The sequence below is a fragment of the Prionailurus viverrinus genome, chromosome D4 (assembly GCF_022837055.1).
Source record: "Prionailurus viverrinus isolate Anna chromosome D4, UM_Priviv_1.0, whole genome shotgun sequence".
In the NCBI taxonomy this organism is placed as follows: Eukaryota; Metazoa; Chordata; class Mammalia; order Carnivora; family Felidae; genus Prionailurus; species Prionailurus viverrinus.
Window position 1 is genome coordinate 81092899 of NC_062573.1, and position 19995 is coordinate 81112893.

Here is a 19995-nt window from a genome sequence, read left to right on the forward strand (position 1 = left end):
AAGGTTCTTGATGTTGGCAGTGCCTCGAAGGAGTGACATTTATGCCTGGTGTCTTGGTATACTAGCTCTTTCTTAAACCTCTCTGCTGAAACCTTGCAGGACCAAACAGAGCCGAAGGAAGGGAATTCAACAGAAATCTCACTCATGGACTAGCCCTAAAGGGACTGTTGCTGCTGGAACAACCATCTACTTCTTGACGTTTATTAAAGTCAGGGTGACTACAGTTACCCAAGTAATGAGGTGTTCCTCCCAGATTAAAAATGAGAAATGAATAAACAAATAGAAAGAAAATGATTGATAAGATCACTGTAAGAGTCTGTCTGTCAAAGCACCTCCAAATAAAACCTGTACTTTCAGGGCACCTGGGTGGCGGAGTCAGTTAAGCTTCCCGCTTTGGCTCAGGTCATGATCTCTCTGTTTGTATGCTCCAGCCCCTGCATCGGGCTCTGTGCTGACAGCTCAGAGCCTGGAACCTGCTTCACATTGTGTCTCCCTCTCTCTCTGCCCCTCCCCTGCTCATGCTCTGTCTCTCTCAAAAATAAATAAACATTTAAGAAAACAACAACCCAAACTTTCTTTCCCATCGTCGCCCTGTTAATCTTTTACTATGAAAGACAACATTCTGACATCACTGAATGGTGGCCATGGGAATCAAGGTTTGGATTTTATGGTCTCACTTTGGCTTCCCAAGCCTCATGGGAGGTACTATCAAAATCTGCAACCGAGAGAGGTGACAGAGGCAGAAGGCTTCAGTGGCACTCAGTTAGCCAGAGTCACATATTCCCATCGTTTAGACTCAGGTGCTTAAAAAACTCTTATTTTGTTTGTTTCTTTGGTCTTTTCTTCCCCCTCCAATGTGCAGTATAAAACCAAGCGTGAAGAAGTGAATACTCCCAGTGAGCCCGGGATGAACATCACCCAAGCATCTGTCACAGCCATCATGACAACTGCCATTTCCAAGGTACCTTGTTGCCCGTGCCCCTTCCCCCCCCCCCCCCCCCCCCCCAGGCAGGCGCTGAGTCATGGAGCAAGCAGGAGACAGAGATACAGTCTGTCCTCATTACTTGCGAATTCATCTTCTCACTAAAATGTGTTTGCCACCCCAGAATCAACACAACGCTCTCACGTCATTTGCGGACAGAAAGCGGTGAAAAGTTTAAGTTGCCCAATGCACACATGGCCCTCTGAGGCTGAACAAGGCTAAGCCCTTTTTTCTTTTTTTTTTTAAATAGGCTCCACACCCAATGTGGGGTTTGAACTCACAACCCTCAAATCAAGAGTCACATGCTCCACCAATGGAGCCATCCAGGCACCCCAAGCTCTGCCTTTTTGTTTCAGCTCTCGTATTGTAAACAAGTGTCCTTTGAGTAGCATGTTTATGCCACATTTTTCATGTCTCTGTGCTTTTTCATGGTGATTTTACTGTTTAAAACATCCCCCAAGCATAATGTTGCAGTGTTGTCGGTGGTTCTGAGGGCGAGAAGGTTGTAGTGTCCCGTGTGGAAAATTATCTGTGTGTTAGATCAGCTTCATTCAGGCCGAGGGTGTCGGTTGTGACTTCAGTGTTAATGACTCAGTAATACACATTACATATTCATGTGTTTCTGAACAGAAACACACCTACAGCAAGGTTATATGCTGATTATCTGATGAAAATGTTGTGAGCCCTGGTTCCCCAGAACCTGACCTTGTATTTCCCCTGGGAGCAAGGATTCAGTATTTGCTAACTCAATGTTGGTGGGTGGCACTTTGTAAAACATAACCCCCAGGCATTACGAGAAGCATCTGAACCACCCAGAGAAGAGGGTGGTGAGCCCCATTGCGTCTACACTCTCCACTACTCCATTGAGTTGAGTTGGGCACCTCTTGCTTTAGAGTTGCAAGACCACCTAAATATGGAATACAAGGCCACGTTGCTTCTCCAAAACTCTCTGCCCAGATGTGATTCGGGGTCCGGAGTTTTCCACCCTCGATGGGCCATGCAGCGCAGGCACTGTGTGTCATGCAGCTCAATTCAGTGGGGTTGGGAAGCACCCTCTCCAGGACAGAGGACGTCAGTATGCCTGCAGCAGAATGCCCTGCCAGGTAAAGAGGAATAAACCACAAGCAGCCTCACCTCAGTTCTGCCACCAGGAGTTCGCCATCCAATTATAAATAAAACCCATTAGGTTTTGAGAGCGGTCGGCATTTCAGCTTTGGAGATGAGACTGTGTGGGCCCGAAGCAGTAAATCTGTAGTCCTAGAGAAGGTCTCTGCTGAGCGTTCTCTGCCCCCACCCAGAAGGGAACGATTTAAGGAAGAAAGAAATGTTTGGTAGACTTGGTTCAAATCAGAGAGACCACGGTTGGCTCCAGCTTCCTGCTGCAGGAAACATTAAGTCCTCCGACTGGCTCTGTGGCCCTCCATGGCCGGGCTCCTCCCTGGTTTCCCGGCTCCCTTCCCAGTGGCCTTTTCTCTTTCCCATCCAGACCCACCTCCTCAGTTACTCCTTATTCCTGCCTTTCCACGTGGTTCCGAAAAGATTTTTTTGAGCACTCCCTGTGAGCCAGGCCCTGCTGGGCATTGGGATGACAGTGGTACAAAGACAGACAAGGCTTGTGCCCTCATGTGACGAGGGATGAGTATTGCAATAGGGAAGGACAGGGTGCTTACTCCAGGGCTTTCAACAGAGAGGCTTAAATTAGTTTGGGGGCCATAAAGGATGAGTGGAATTCTCCAGGCAGGGTGCAGCGGCCTGGGGATGACTGGCCTCTGCTTATGCCATGTTTCTGGTGTTGGCCTTCATCTCTTGGCTGCCCCTACCGCTCAGGCTTAGCTTTCCCTAACCGCCGGGTGCCCCCAGTCAGTCTCCACCCGAGGCCTGTAACTTGACCGCGCAGTTAATGACACACCCTCCCGCTACCATTGGTTTGTTTTTCTCACGGTTAATCTTATCTGTCTAGCTGTATTTTAAGACTTCTAAGTCACCAATGCAGTCAGCATACTCTAGCTGCTCGATAAATATGAGTTTGAGCATATCAGATGATAAGTAAAAAAATGGCACCCCAGTAACTTATCAACCATAAATGATACATTATAAACCTGGCTTGCGGCACTCAGATCACGTTATCTCCCTGTGAAATCTCTCAGTGAAATCTCATGCTGCACCACTCAGATGAGGTTGTGTCTCAGCGTATCTCATGCTGTTCTTACTCAGGATAAGATAACGAAATGGCTTATAGTAGCTGGTATTTGGTTAATATTTATATCTCTTCGATCCCGTTGGTCATCCAGGATCAGAGGCGGGAAAGAATGCGCCTGTGTTTTACTATCATGATACAACAGATAGTAAAATGTCCTAAAAATGTTCACCCTGTTAAATATTTTGCAGTTCCTGCATTATTAATTCCTCTCTTTTTCACACAGACTCCAAATATAGCTAGTAGTTAGAATAACTCTGAAAAGCACCTCAAATCTACAGTTCTTATTAAAAACGTAAGATATCCCAGTTGGTTCGAGCCCCACATGAGGCTCCATGCTGACAGCTCAGAGCCTGGAGCCTGCTTCAGATTCTGTCTCCCTCTCTCTCTGCCCCTCCCCCGGTTGTGCTCTGTTTGTCTCTGTCTCTCTAAAAAATGAATAAACATTAAAAAAATTGTTTTTAATATAAGACATCCCAGAATAAGACATCTTCAAAAGAAATCTTCAAGTTTGGATTTTTTGAGAGAGAAAGAGAAAAAAAAAAAAATCACTTTAAAGTTCAGCGGCAGATGGTGGGGGCAGTAAAAACTTGGGTTGTTTTTTTTTTTTCTTTTTGTCCCCAAGTATGGTGGCCTTTGGTGGATCACTAGTTTAGTAGGTGTGGCCGTGGTATCTTTCCATTTCGGGGCCTCTGCTTTCCAACAGCATTCTAATCACGCATCCATATATTCTCTTGGTTTTGACCCACAGAACAAAACAAAGGAATACAAAGTCGTAGGCATGTATTCAGACGGCATAAACGTCCTGGGCTTGATTGTCTTTTGCCTCGTCTTTGGACTTGTCATTGGAAAAATGGGAGAGAAAGGACAGATTCTGGTGGATTTCTTCACTGCTCTGAGTGATGCAACCATGAAAATCGTCCAGATCATTATGTGGTGAGCAGATGCCTGTTAATGCCATCCTGCTTCTCCTGACAGTTGCCCCCTCAAAATTGGAGTAAAGAAGCCTAGGAAGGGTGAACATAGAATATCAAGACACTAGAGCATTCAGTAACTATGCGTATTACATAGGAGTTAGTTCACTAACAAGAATCTAGGTTTTAGCTATTGTCTTTTCTGGCAAAGCCCTTGATCGTCTTACACCCAACCAGCATTCACCTAAGAAAATAACTCTTTTTTAATTAATTTATTTTGAGAGAGAGAGAGTGAGGGTGGGGAAGAGAGGGAGAGAGGGAATCCCAAGCAGGCTCCACGCTGTCAGCACAGGGCCCCACATGGGGCTCGAACTCACAAACCGTGAGATCATGACCTGAGCTGAAATCAACAGTCAGATGCTTAACCAATTGAGCCACCCAGGCGTCCCTCTAAGAAATAACTCTTAAATTAAGGATTTGAGGGGCGCCTGGATGGCTCAGTTAAGTGTCCAGCTTCAGCTCAGGTCATGATCTCATAGTTTGTGGGTTAGAGCCCCGCATCAGGCTCTGTGCCTGCTTTGGATTCTGTGTTTCCCTCTCTCTCTGACCCTCCCCCACTCACACTCTGTCTCTCTCTCTCTCTCTCAAGAATAAATATTTTTAAAATTTTTCTTTAATTAAAGATTTGAAAGGGTTCTTTGCACATCACAACACAAGGTGCTTTCCTTGTTAGGCCCCGTGCATAAGTGATGTTCAAAATTCTTGCTACTGGTACAGCACAGGCCTTAATCCATCCAGATGAAAACTGCCATTTGGGTCAGCATACCAATGGCATCACCCTGTCCCTGGAGATGCCAAACTCCAACTTTTCTAGGTGATCCCTGCCCCACTTACATTGAGTTGTTTCAACGTTATGGACTCTGAAGTGTAGACAGTGACAGTGACTCAAAGGGTTTCGTGATTTCAGCCACTTACTCCCGCTGAACCTCACCTTCATCATCTGCAAAAAAGGATAATAGGAATCTGCCCCTAGGTTTGGGAGAAGTGCATCAAGGGAAATGATGCACGTCAAATACTTAACCCAATACAAGGCACGTAATGAGAGCTCTGCAAACAGGGCTGTTCTGACCACTTCTACTAATCATACTGCTCTGTGGCTGACACTACCTCCTGGGGAACAAGATGACTGAGGCCAGGAAGAGCATGGGGGCCATATATGGGGGATCAGGCAAAAACGAGATCTGCCGTTGTGACTGTTAGCAGGACGTATGTGTACCGGGAGTGAGGCATGGGCTCTGCACTCATTTAACCACACGTTCTTGCCGAGTCTGCTCATCTAGGGTGGCTGAGGTGGGTAGGATTTAAGACACATGTGTGGGTGCTGAAACCTGGCGCCAGGGGTCCACCAGGGCCTGAGGCCGAAACCTTGGCTTTATCGTGTAGCAGGTGTGCTTCCCAGCTGAGCACACGTGCCAGGCCAAGGTGCGTGCCCTGGCCCGTTTCCTCCCCAGCGATCCCACCTTGAAAAGACACCAGATGACAGAAGTGTCTTTGCTATGCTTGCTTTCTAGTTACATGCCACTTGGCATTTTGTTCCTGATTGCCGGGAAGATCATAGAGGTTGAAGACTGGGAAATATTCCGCAAGCTGGGCCTTTACATGGCCACCGTCCTGAGTGGGTACGTCCGACTCCAGGGAGGAAGCAGCCAACTTCTTTTGGGCCGACGGACTGGTGCCGAGAAGCTGCCTTTTGGTTAAAATCGGCTTCTCCCCTGTGCAGGGAAAGATGGTTGAGAGATAAGAGAGCAGGGGGAGGAGGGCTGCCCTTTAACAGCTGCACTGGAGGAGGATCCCACTGTGCTACTTGCCAGATCTCGGCAGAACAGCCTGGACCATGGTTTGTTGCTGCCTTTGTTAGTTGTGTTAAAATCATTTTTTAAAATGAGCAAGACCCACTGGTAGCCTCTCTTGGCGTTCACTTCTTCAAGGATGGAAACTCACCAAACTAGTAGGAATGGCCCACAGGTACCCCAACCCCAAGAAAGACATTAGGCAGGGCCCAGGTGGAAGGAGACTTGAGCCAGTCGGAAGGGATGGCTGGTTGGTCCCAGCCCTGCAGGTGGGGCCGGGCACCACTGCCACACCATGCATCATCCAAGTGTCAGGGAGCATGCTGGGAAACTCTTCAGCTGGGAGGTACTGTGTAAAAGCTGGAAGGCAGCAGGGGACAGGTCGTTTGCATATTTATTGCAGCTCAGTCATTGGCCCCTTAAGGGCAGGTATGGTGGATAAGTTAGGAATGCTGGCCCCAGATGTCTAGCAGGGACAGGATTCGTCACAGGTGTTAAGAAACACAGACCAAGGGAATAAATAAGTATCATCAGTTTGACTCGCACAGGTCAGTAGCCCCCAGACGCCCAACTTGAGCAATGAGCTCACCCGATTGAAGGCAGGTGCACTGGGGAGCTTATCTGTCTTTACCAAAAGCACCGCCCTGCCAGCCAGCAAGAAGAAGCCTGGGTTCCTCCAGTGTGAGGGCCATTGTCAAATCTCAGGGCCCCAGTGGTAAGGCAGCAGGGCCATCTACCCTTCTCGAGGACAGGGCCTGGGTCCAGGCAGTCATTTGGCTGAGTTTTATTATACTGAGCCATTTTCTAACACAGTTCTGGTTTCTGTTCTCTCGCCCTACCTTGGTTTTTAACAGAAGACTCAGCTTCTCATAGTTCTTAGCCACAAGCTCTATGTGAAGACCCTCAAGATGGACCTTCAGGATCTGTATTAACAATGATCATTTCTTATTGTTTCAGCTTTGAATAACTGATCTGTAAACCCTTTACGTGGACACTATATGGCATCTGAATTGGTCTCATTTTTTAAGCCCCCTGTTTTGTGTAACCTATATATCTCATTGTGAAATAAGGAATAGTTTTGGAAGGCAAGAATAACAAAGAAAAGAGGCTCAGTCCTGAAGTAGGTGGAAGGAGACTCCACCAGTATGACTGGAGGAGAGCAGGGACTTCCTCCTCACCACAGCCTGCCTGGCCTACTAGATGGTGGGCACCATCCAGCAGGACAGCAGTGGTCCAGGGAACAGACGGGCGGAGTGCTATGATAAGGGCCTATGGTAGAGGTTTGTGCAGAGCCACAAACCTACAACAGAGGAAAGGGTCTGCCCAACCTGGGAAGGTAAAGGAAGGCTTCCTGGAGGAGGGGGACCTTTTGCTGAGTCTTAGAGGAGGGATAAGAATTCAGCAGCAGCAGCAGGTGAAAGCATTTTAGCACCTGTTGGCAGAAATAGCGTGTACAAAGCTTGGCGGCATGATGTAAGTGTTGTGTGAGCTCTGAAATGTGGATTCAGCTACTGGCTTCACCGCCGACTTTGACAAGATACTTTGTTTGCTAAGTGAATGTCCTCACCCTCACTGCCGGAATGGAGACCTGCCCTACCTCTCATTTTCTTTTGGGTTATAATGAAAATCAAATGATATGAGTAAAAAAGCTGTTTGAAAAAAAGGATTAATATGAGGAGGTGGTGTCATCTAAGAACCTGCTTCTTTGACTTGTTTCCAGGCTGGCAATCCACTCCATCGTCATTCTCCCGCTGATCTATTTCATAGTCGTTCGGAAGAACCCTTTCCGGTTCGCCATGGGAATGGCCCAGGCTCTTCTGACGGCTCTCATGATCTCTTCCAGGTAAATGTACGAGGAGTGTCTGGAGGAAGTCTCTGGGCTGCAGAGACTAGTCAGCTCTTACTGGCTGCGGCTGAGAGCTGTACGGGCCACTTGTGAAGCTGACCAAGCACCGGCCACAGCTTGTGCTTCTGTAGCTAGCTTTAACTCCAGGAAGGACCTCTGTCTTCCCCCCCCTGCGCATCCTGGAGCATATTGCTTCACCCTACTGCATATTCCCTGCCCTCATGGCATGGCCTGCAGCCCAGAAGGGGTTTATGGTGTAACTCAGAGAATGGCGGACACAGCACGTTCGCACTCCTGGACCTGCCCAGAGTGCCAGCATGCTTTGGGCTCTTGGTTTAGTTTCGGGAATAGAAGCGTCTCTTCAGGCAGGGATTGAGCACCAGCATTCCTAGACCATACGTTCCTTTCTCTCTTTTTTTAATTTTTTTTAATGTTTGTTTATTTTTGAGAGAGAGAGAGAGTGTGAGCAGGGCAGGAGCAGAGAGAGAGGCAGATACAGAACCCAAAGCAGGCTCCAGGCTCTGAGCTGTCAGCACAGAGCCCAACACGGGACTCAGACTCACAAACCGTGAGACCGTGAGATCGTGACCTGAGCCAAAGTCAGACGCTCAACCGACTGAGCCACCCAGGCACCCCGACCCCTTTCTCTTTTTATCACACAGTTCGGCCACACTGCCTGTCACTTTCCGCTGTGCCGAAGAAAAGAACCAGGTGGACAAGAGGATCACTAGGTTTGTGCTGCCCGTCGGGGCTACCATCAACATGGATGGGACTGCGCTCTACGAAGCGGTGGCGGCTGTGTTTATCGCACAGTTGAATGACCTGGACTTGGGCATCGGGCAGATCATCACTATCAGGTAGGGCGCGAGGCCACACTTACTTTCATTTCTGTTACTGGAATTGTGGCAGGTGAAAGTCATCTGAAGGGAGTTCACGAATGGTCCACTGGTGGATTGATTTTCTTGGTCTAAAGTCCCTTCCCAAGATTAAACACATTACCAGAAGTGGAATCGTGGTGTGGAAGGTTTCTGCTTCAGGGTCTGACTACCCAAAGGTATCACTGTTCTCAGTTCAGTGCACCCACTAGGTGCTAGGCACACAGTAGGTGCCAAGGATTCAAGATTGAATAAGGGCCAGGCCCTGCTTTCAGGGGGTCCCCAGTAGGTAAGGGAGATAGATATCTAAATAAATGCTGAGTGGTGTGATAAGGGCTCTAGTGGAGGTCTGAGGGGACACAGAAGGCACCAAAGAAGGAAGGGAAGGTGAGGAGAGGCTTCCTGGAAGAGGAAAAAGCTTAGCTAAGTCTTAGAAGAGGAGTAAGAATTTAGTAGGAGAAGGAACCTAAGAGCACTTGAGATAAAAGGACTAGCATGTACAGGGGTTCATGATATAACCATGGCCTAGTTACAGAGTTCAGACTATTGGATGTGGCTACATAAAGAGAACAATGTGGAGAACACAGAGAAATGAGTGGACAGGGATCATCTCATGAAAGGCTTTGTGAGAGGCGCTCATGGAGGGGCTCAGTCTTTCTTAATATGGGCAGATTTGCATTTTTTAAAAGCTAACTTGGTGATATGGTGGGTAGACTGGGTGGATGGACAGGAGTTAGCTGGAGGACTAGCTAGGAGACCACCACAGGAGTCCAAGTAAGGAATTAAAAGGCCTCCATCCAGGCACTGGCCCTGGGGATGGAGACGGGCTTCCAAATTCAAGGGGCATCAGTGGATTCAGAGTGAGGGACGGGGGAAGGTTAGGATGACCTCCAGGGTTGGTGGATGCTTCTGGACTGACGAATGGCACTCACCAGAACAAGTGGAAGAGAAGAGTCGGTGGGAAGATAAAGAGCTTGTGCTGTTTGTCACGTTGAATTTGAAATGCCTTTAGGACATCCAGGTAGAGCTCTACAGTGAGAAATGTGGTCTTGACTGCAGATGAGGAAGTCGGACTCATCACCTGGAGGGTGGTCACCAAGCACATGGGTCACGAGTGAGTCAGTCATCCGTGTTCGAGTCTCAGCTTCACCACGATTAGCTGTGACCTTGGCCAAGTTACTTGAATTCTCTAAGCTTCTATTTCCTCACCTATAAAATGAGGATAATAAGAGTACCTACATTTTATGCGAGTGGTGGTAATTAAGTCAGTGCATACAAAATGCTTAGAATGGTGTATATGTAGTGAGCCCTCAGGAGATGTTGAGACGGTTAGGAGGGCATTACATAGGGAAGGTTTGTGCAGAAAAGACAAGGACTAAGAACTGAGCCTTAGAAAATCCTCACATTAGAGGCAGGCAGAGAGGGGAGAACCAAGAGGGAGACCAAGAAGGAACAGAAAGGGAGGAGGAGAGGGGCACCTGGGTGGCTCAGTTGGTTAAACTTCTGACTTCTGCTCAGGTCATGTCTCACAGTTCATGAGTTCAAGCCCCGCATCGGGCTCTGTGCTGACAGCTCAGAGCCTGGAGCCTGCTTTGGATTCTGTGTCTCCCTCTATCTCTGCCCCTCCCCTGCTCACACTCTGTCTCTCCCTCCCTTTCTCCCTCCCTCGGAGATAAGTGAACATTTAAAAAAAAAAGAAAAAATTTTAAAAAAGAATAAAGGTAGGAGAGCCACAAATCTTGCCCTGAAACCTAGAGAGGAGAGATTTCCAAGCAGAGAATTCTACTCAGGTGAAGACCGATATTGTCTGCTCGAGTAGATACTGCAAATGCCACTCGTGAATTTTTCCACAGTTGGTTCTCTGAGACAACACCATTCAAGATGGTAGTCACTAGCCACACACACACAGGTTGGACGGAACAGACACAGAAGGTTCCAACAGTATAGAAATAAGTTCCGCCATTATGGAAAATTTTGCTGGACTGCGCTGCTTGGAAGGGGTGGATTGGGTTGAAAGTTAATCTGGAGACTTTTATGAAGTGAACAGTGGGAGTTTCCAACTAAACCGGGTCCCTATGCGAGGTGGACTCTGACCTTGCCGAGTTAACTCACTGCTTCAACCCCAGCACTTGGCACAGGCATAAACTCCAGGCATAAAGTAAGTTCCGAGAATGTTCTTATACGGTATTTTTTTTCTAATTTTTTTTAATGTTTATTTATTTTTGAGAGAGAGTGTGAGCAGGGGAAGGGCAGAGACAGAGGGAGACACAGAATCCAAAGCAGGCTCTAGGCTCTGAGCTGTCAGCACAGAGCCTGATGTGGGGCTCGAACCCACGAACCGTGAGATCATGACCTGAGCCGAAGTGGACGCTTAACCGACTGAGCCACCCAGGCGCCCCTAATACAGTATATTTTTAAATTTTCCCCAGCCCTAAATCATAAAGTATTTATTGCCATTTGCTCGATGTTAACTGAAGCCCAGTACAAAGTGGACCATTTGGCACGTCAGCTGGGAGGCAATACCGATGCTGCCTGGCCTGTAAAAAGTGTCCGAGGCTTAAGAAGCTTGAGCCCAAAGAGCTAGAGTGAAGTCCTGTGGTTGGAACAGCAATGAGTGTGTTAAAATTGAAACCTTGAGTCACGTCTGAGAAAGCTCCACAGCCACCTGTGTGTGGTCCAGTGGTTGTGACTTTGGCCATTCCCAGCAGACTTTCCCAACCCCCTCGTCCTGGCCTGTGGCACCCAGTCTGCATTGGACTGATTTCCAAACAGTGGTCGCAAGAGGCGCCCGTTCTTTTGGGCATTTGCCACTTTGTGATGAAGTCCACACACCCCCTCAGTCTTAACATTTCCTAGATATTTCTAACCTTGTTTTTTTTTTTTTTAAACTGACTGCTAGAGAAGTAAACTTTGGGCCTAGAGGCTAAATAATTCACATCAAAACCTCTTGCCCTGCTCTAGTGTTGTGTGTGGGTTTTTTTGAGATTTCATTTTCAAATAATCTCCATATCCAACATGGGGCTTGAACTCACAACCCCCCAGATCAAGAGTCACACGCTCCACTGACTGAGCCAGCCATGCGTCCCTTGTATTCTTCAGGCAGAATTGCTGATAAGTAACTACCGGCCCATAGCCAACAACCACAACTGTGAAGCCTAGAGTAATCATTGACCTAAAATTTAAAATCCTCTCTGGCTCTGCCTGGGACAGAATGAAATAAGAAACATGAATTTTCCCTTGACAGGTTACAGTTGTGGCTCATGTGGCTGACGGTTAAAGAGATCCCATAGTTCATCTCTTTTCTGTGGTCCTTTTGGGCTGGACATCGAGGAAACATAGGCACCATCCGCCCAAGACAAACCCTTTTGTGGTTTTATCATAATATTCACTAATCAAAGGTTATACCTGATTGCAGATGGGGCAAATATTCTTGTAACAGAAGAGAATTACTGGATTTGGGGCCTTCAAAGAGCTTAGAGGGGAAAAGGAGCCATAGGGGCAATAATAGTGATTGTTTTGTGTTAGCAGTAATAGGAATACTGATGGCAGCTAAATAGCAGAAATGGCATTGGTTTTTTTTTTTTATCTTAGAGTGTGTGTGAGCAAGGGCGAGGGGGCGGGGGGCGTGCAGAGAGAGAGGGCTCCAGGCAGGCTCCACACTCAGCTCGATCCCAGTCCCACAAACCTGGGATCATGACCTGAGCTGAAATCAAGAGTCTGACACACAACCGAGCCACCCAGGGGCCCCAGAGATGCCATCAGTTTTTAAGCATCTGCTGTATCTTGGTGCTCATACTGGATGCCCTTTCTATATTACCTCATTTAATCTTCTTGGAGCCCTGCAAGGAAGACAGTCTCCCCATCCTCCGGGCAAGAACTGTGATCCGGAGGGAACTTGCCTAAGGACACGCTGTGAGTGAAAACAGCCGAGGCAGGTCTTGTTGTTTTTTAATGTTTATTTATTTTTGAGGGGTGTGGGAGAGGGGCAGAGAGAGAGGGAGAATCCGAAGCAGGGTCTGGACTGTCAGCACAGAGCCCAGAGCAGAGCTCAAACCCATGAACCGTGAGATCATGACCTGAGCTGAAGTCAGACACTCAACCGACTGAGCCACCAGGGGCCCCAGAGCCAGGTCTCCTTGACGCTAAAACGCGTGCTGGCTTCAGTTCACACCCCAGACCCCGCCTGTCTGGAGACCTAAGTGCCGGTCCAAAAACTAGATCAATGCTAGGAAAGTACTTTCTACTGATGGTTATTGTGTGTTCTTCTGTGAAAACCCTTTAAAGTCAAAGTAGAATATATTCAAGCCGAAGGAATACGTTTTTATATTTTTTTTACCCCATCTGAAGATTTGTAATTCCCAGTCTCAGACCAAAGCCAAGTCAAATGGCCAAAGTTTAGGAAGCAAGGTCAAGGCTCAAGGGCAGAGTTTTCTTTGACCAGGCGGGTTTTGAGCCCACCGATATATTCAGTTTAAATATTTTCAACCAGCATTGACATAAACTTGGGTTTTCCAAAGAGTACTTAAGTCAGAAAAGATCTCAAGGATTATGTAGACCTGAAACTTTTAGAGGAATTGGGACAGCCCCAGAAATCTCTAATTTACTGTAAATTGGTGGCCACAGCCCCTGGAGGAAAACACACCTGTCAAAGAATGCTGGCCTGTGTTTGACCTTACCCTCGAACTGCGCTGTCAGCACAGAGCCTGACGCGGGGCTCGAACTCATGAACCACAAGATCATGACCTGAGCTGAAGTCGGACGCTCAACTGACTGAGCCACCCAGGTGCCCCGTACTGTTTTTTGTTTTTTGTTTTTTGTTTGTTTTTTTGAGAGAGAGAGAGAGCGTGAACAGGGGAGGGGCAGAGAGAGGGAGATCCAGAATCCAAAGCAGGCTCCAGGCTCTGAGCTGTCAGCACAGAGCCTGACTCAGGACTCGAACTCATGAACTGCGAGATCATGACCTGAGCTGAAGTCGGACGCTCAACTGACTGAGCCACCCAGGCACCCCAGGGAGTCTTCTAGTTTAAATGGACTGTTTCTACATCTTCCCCCTTTCAACCCAGTGGCTTCCTTGGACTAAGGATGAGAACATGTGTCCAGAAAGTACAGTGGGTGTCCCATCAAGCTCATTCAAATTCAGGGACTTTTCAGGGCATGGTTTCCTCCAAAATGACCAGACTTAAATAAGGATGATACTGTTGACAAAAAACGGCACATTCCAAAGAGAGGAATCCCTAGCACCACATTTTACCTGCCCAAGTGGGATCTTTTTAGAATTTTTGTTTTTTTTAATTTTAGAGAGAGAGAGAGCACATGAGCAGGGAAGAGGGGGCAGAGTGGGGGAGAGGGAGAGAATCTTAAGCAGGCTCCATGCTCCGCACAGAGCCTGACACAGGGCTTGATCCCCTGACCCTGGGATCATGACCTGAACTGAAATCAAGTCAGTCACTCAACCAACTGAGCCATCCAGGCTCCCCACAAGAGGGGTCTTTTTAAATGTGTCATAAGGAAGTTCACTTGGCTGCCTCCCCTCGTTCCAGACCCCTCTTCCTTTTGCAGCAGGTGCATCCACTGGCCAAAGGAGCAGTCAGGAATAAACGCTTGTATCTTGCACAGGAAGCATGGCTGGTTCTCAGTTCAGTGCCCTGTCGGGCAGCTCCCAGAAGCCAAGAGTCTCACGATGTCAAGAAAGTGCATAAAACGTGCTTGACCACAGCCTCATTCCTTTGTCTTCCCCAGAAATACCCTTGCCATCCACCCGGACCACCCTCCCTTTGACCATCCTCCAAGGCAATGTAAATTCCTGGCACATATGAGATGCCAGTTGATGACTGGCTGGGTGAACAGATGGACAAAGGGAGAAAGGCAGGCAGGCAGCGAGGTAATTGGCGCTTATGGAAGGGGATGGACGCACGGATAGGTAGCTGATGCCTTCCACAAACACCCCAGGTGGTAAAACTCTCGCCTTCCTCTTGAATAGCCCTCTTGCTCATTTTCTGAGCGCGCTCAGGCAGCTCGTCTCCTTTTCCTTCCGTTAGAGACACTTGCCATGTCTCCCCGCGGAAGGAGATGGACTTCTCGAAGGTCCCCCACCGCTCCCTAACGAGGCAGAGCTGATGCTCAGCAGAGAACAGATCCTGACTGGCCAATGTGGGGGGAACACGGCCGTAACAGCCATCGGGACTAAAGGTTCCAGGCCAGGGGCCCTGAAGGGAGACACAGGTGTCTAACTCCTCTTCGGCTCGTGTGTTTTGGCTGCAGTGTCACGGCCACGGCCGCCAGCATCGGAGCCGCGGGGGTGCCGCAGGCCGGCCTGGTGACCATGGTGATCGTGCTGAGTGCCGTGGGCCTGCCCGCCGAGGACGTCACCCTCATCATTGCTGTCGACTGGCTCCTGTGAGTTGGAAGAAACACGCTGCCTCTGCCGGCTGGGGAGGCAGGCTTCCCCGCCCTGCAGAACCTGCAGTCTGTCGTCATTCTGTCCTCAGACTGCCACTGCCTCATGAGCCATTCGTTGCTGCTTCAATTTCCCTCTGGCCAGGCCATCTGATAAAACGCGCTTAAAAATTAACTCCTCATAACTTGGGGCAGTGATTTTAAAAGGCCAGTGATCTCCATTAGCTTGTTTTACCTGGTAATGCTGGAGGATGGGTGGTGGGAGGAGATGAACAGAATGATAAGGTGAAGACAGAGTCACAAGCATGCCAAACCCCATAGGCCACCCTCGCCTATACCCGGCCCGGGGTCAGCGTCATAGGTGTAGAAGCGCCTGGTTTGAAGTCAGCCCGTCTTCCCGAGATCTTCAACATCATCAGGGACCATGGTAGGAGCTGTGGGGAAAGACCAGCTGGAGTTTGAATCGCTGTTCAGTGTCTCAGCAGCTTTTTGACCTTGAGGATGTCCCTTAGCTTCTCAGAGGCCCAGTTGCGTTATCTGTGAGATGGGACAGATTCTGTGCATTTCATTAGGTTGTGCAGGGTCTGAGTGGGTTCATGTGACCAGCGTGTCTAGAACAGTGTCTGGTGGGCAGCATTTGCCCAATAAATGGCAGGTTTTCTTATGATTAGAATGATTTGGAACATTTGCATCGTAACTCTCTCACACACGTGTGTGCACGGACACATGCACAGAGGGCTGACGAACACAGCAGAAATTCTGGGCAAGGTCGTGCCTTGTGTGACCCCCCCCCCCCCCATGGTTCAGGTTGGAACGAGCCTGGTCCCCAGCTTTATCTTGGTACCCGCTTTGTGCATTGGTCTCGCTCTGTCCCCTGGCCCTCAGGGGCAAGTGTAGCTGCATATTGAGCCATTACTCGGAACCAGCCCAGGGTTACCAGGGAGTCTGGCACTGTGTGGTTTGCATACATCAGCTGAAATGGTGAAGACAGTCACGCCCCTGAAGGCCCGGGCTCCTGCCCCGGGAAGGCGTGCCATGGGGGCCCACTCAGCAGCTGGCTGTGTCCCCCAGCCCCAGCGGAGGTGGGCCCTTTCTTGCCAAGATACACCACCCCTGAGGCAAGTACTTCTAGTTTTCCTTCTAGTGACCATGGTGGGTTTGTAGTTCTCTCCTTTGCTCGATTCTTCTGGAACCAGTGACCTTCACTTCCAAGACACCCAGAGAAGCCAAAGGTCCAGTCTGATCCATGGGATAAAAAGACACTAGTTGGTTCATACCAGGGTCTGGTTCATTCCATGGCCTCATTCTGAATCACAGGAGGGCGCCCAGATGCGGAGATCTGTCCCGCAGGTGTAGTTCTCACAGAAGTATTCACGTGCACAGTTCCCACCAGCAGTGCTCCGGTGTTCTGTCACCAGGGCGCCTTCCTGCCACAGGGTCCTCTCCAAGCTCGGGGTTATGGCCGGCTGGGGGTGTCATAAGGAGAAAGCTGCTCCCCGGCTGACTTCTGTTTTCTGACCCTGTGTCCCTGCTGGCTTGCTTCTAGAGGGACCCGGTGGCGCAGAAAAACGACTACACCAGGGACACACAAACGCACAGGAACACTTGGAGGCACACACACACACTCCCCCTTTGGCAGAAACACTACCCCCAGGGGCCTCTCACCTTAGCTGAGACAGATCCGGGAAATGCCCCAAGACGGAGGTTAGGAGTGAGAGGCTCACTCAATTCTGAGCCTCCCTCGGCTCCCCCAAAATATTTGTAAAGACTCTCTTCACGTTTCTTGGGGAGGAGAGGAGGGAATTTGGGGAAACTGGTGCTGGGCTTACGAGGGTCCGTCGTGACTTACTGGGGGCACATGCCCAGGGAACCTGGTTACTCATTCTGTACTTTCATGAGCCACCTTCTGCTCTGAACCTGTGAGGAGAGAAGCCTCCCATCCCGCCATGAGGATGGCACTCTCTGCATCTGCTTAATTCGTACCTGAACGCTCCAGATCCCTTTCTGTCTCCGGTGGCAAATGGAAATGAAATCTGGGCCTCCTGTCTGACTCCCCCTCTCTCTTCCCCAGGGATCGGTTCAGGACCATGGTGAACGTCCTCGGCGATGCGTTCGGGACGGGCATTGTGGAGAAGCTCTCCAAGAAGGAATTGGAGCAAATGGATGTTTCATCTGAAGTCAACATCGTGAACCCCTTTGCCTTGGAATCCACAATACTGGATAACGAAAACTCAGACACCAAGAAGTCCTACGTCAATGGAGGCTTTGCGGTAGACAAGTCCGACAGCATCTCATTCACCCAGACCTCACAGTTCTAGAACCCCTGGCTTCATAGGACCAGGAACGGTGAAGGACAGCTCCCTGAGAGTCATCTCTTAGCAAATTCAAACATTCAATAAGGAGAAGAAACACACTGATGGCCAATTGTACATTTGATTTGATATACAGACCTCCAGATTATTTTCTATATTTGGATTCACCGCTTTTGCTCTCCAGGTGGGGTACCATGAAAGAAAACAGATTAAAAGGAAAGCTGTATTGTCTGCAATGTAAAAATTCTATGAGAAAGTTTGGAAGTAGGTAGAGTAGTAACTATTGGATTAGGTAATGGGTGTGGAAGAAAACTTGCTTTCTCATACGCAGTCCAGTGTTTGGGTTTTTTTTTAAAAAGACTCCTTAATTACAAATTTTTACTCAAGCTTTCTATTGGCATGGATTTCCTTTGACTTCTCACATTTTTATAGATTATAATGCATATAAATACTACCACCGCTGCCCCCCCCCATTTAATGTGCCAAATTGTCCGTTTTTAACTCATCTCCAGCCAATGTCAAAGAAACTATTTTGAAGGAAAACAGACCAGCACAGTTCTGCAATAACAGTTTCAAGACGGGTGAGGGGTGTTGCAGGAAGGGAGAAGGGTTCTTTTTTCAATGTACTGTATTGGAACACTGGTAACTAGTAATCCAGTGTTCAGTATAGAGCTAGATATATATATAGATATGTATATATTTATTATTTTCATATAAGTTGCCAGACAGAGATCAGAATTGAACTGTCAATGGGAAATAAAGAGCTCTCCTTGTACTTGAATAATAACTACGATTTCAATCCAGATCTGCTTTGGGGCTTATCCCAACTCCTCCCTCAGGAGCACGAGAATGAAAAATTGTGTTGTCTGTTCCACGTCTGTGTACCAGCCTCATAGCAGACATGTATTATGGTGATACGGTAAGGTGGCCGTTCATGTACAACTTCTAGACTCTACTGCTGGGAAGGAATCCATATCGGCTCTATATAAGATAGTATGAAGATGTGTCACTCACCTAAGGCTGGATGTGTTTTTATCCAACTGGAAGGCTTCATTCTTCCAAGGTCAGTTACACCCACTCAAAAAATGACGGTTCTTTGCCATTTCGTACCCATCAGGGCCCAAACAACGGTGGCAGACTACCAGCTAAATTGTACTTTAATATGGTTTTGGTGGATGGAACAAGTCACCCTGGCCGGAAAAGCACTGTCCTTACCCTGGATTCTTGCAGAGTAAGTCCACGAGTTGATCCCCACAACACGAGATGTTGGTATCCGTGGTTCAGGGAAATTCTTCCATTGTATCAAACTTGTCTCCTCCTGAAGGGACGATTGTCCTAACTGGTTAATCTAGTCACCTCGGCCCTGCTTAATTAAAATCCATGTCCTGTCATTCTTCTAATTTATGAAGATAGCTTATTAAAAAGGCTGTGCTTCAGCACTCATCTTGTAAATAACGCTGAACAGAAAAACTTGTATTTACAATGAGATCCAGAATAATCCTGTTTCTGCAGTGTTGAGTAGCCAGTTTAAGCCTGCGCTTTTCTATCGAAGAAACCAGAAACTGTCCCAAAGGTACAGGAAAAGTAAATAAATGCTCAGTGTTGACCACCTGTCCCTGAAATCTACAAGAGAGTGATACTGGATTGTCATGTAAACACCGCAGATATGGACCAGCGACTGATTCCACGTGCGTTTTAAATTGCAAATACTGGGGGTGTTCACTGGAGGTAAATCTAACTATCAACGCAACTGTATTCATAACTTATCTCGGGCCCGAGAGGTCCTACCCCCTTGGCCGTTTGTCTCCGACTGGAGGCACTCAAGTTGGCAGAGCTGTTCGTGAACTGTAGGTCATCCTAATTTTGGAGTGAGTTTGTAACCAGCCTCTTAACACACTGTGCTGTTAACTCATAAAAAGAAACCAATGTTCCATTTCAGTCTCAATAAATACTTCGTCATTCTTTCTTCCCCCGCCTTGTTCTTCCTTTATCTTTTATCTCACTCAGGTGGGGCGTGGGAAGGTGGAGACAGATTGTAAACGGATTATTGTTTTCAAAACTCTTTATGCTCGAGAATGAAAAAGCCGGGCTTGAGGAAAAGTAATCTGATTCTTCATGTGAATCAGTGGGGATGATAAGGCTGAAATGCAGTGCCATAAATTATAAATAGTTCGTCCATATTTTATGGCTGAGATGGAGAAGGTGTGATTTGGCCAGAAATTACTATACTGGGAGGTAGTCTTATCTCAATATGATGGCGACCTGGTTTCACTGAAGGACCATTCCTGCCCTCAGAAATGGGACGATAGACTACAAATGTTGTATTCAGGGAGGTCGTGCCTGGAACCTGAGTCACGACAGGGTTCTGCTGGTGCCCTTGCTAGCAGTCTGTGATAGCAAACAAATGGACAACCCCCTAGGCCCTACTGAGGGAGGGCAGTGTCTCACAGAAATGTTTGTCATTGCAAATATTAGTCTGTGGCCAGACTCATTCAGAGTAGTTTCCTTCTTGAGGCAACATTAGATAAAAACACCCAACACATCACTTAGAGATTTGCTTGGAAGATTAAGTGTACTTGAGCAGGACCCCCCCCCACCCATGACTTGGTTCTTGCCCAAAGTC

General features: G+C 48.1%; 1 protein-coding gene across 1 annotated transcript in view; it reads left to right on the forward strand.

Moving 5' to 3' along the window:
* SLC1A1 (solute carrier family 1 member 1) overlaps positions 1 to 19340 on the forward strand; it is an 83744-nt gene extending 64404 nt beyond the window's left edge. Inside the window, exons 6-12 of the mRNA XM_047831419.1 lie at positions 863 to 961; positions 3931 to 4115; positions 5665 to 5772; positions 7664 to 7786; positions 8452 to 8646; positions 14926 to 15060; positions 17132 to 19340. Coding sequence (XP_047687375.1) covers positions 863 to 961; positions 3931 to 4115; positions 5665 to 5772; positions 7664 to 7786; positions 8452 to 8646; positions 14926 to 15060; positions 17132 to 17378 — 1092 coding nt within the window. The 3' untranslated portion in view covers positions 17379 to 19340. The remainder of the gene's footprint in view (positions 1 to 862; positions 962 to 3930; positions 4116 to 5664; positions 5773 to 7663; positions 7787 to 8451; positions 8647 to 14925; positions 15061 to 17131) is intronic.
* Positions 19341 to 19995: the final 655 nt, after the last annotated feature.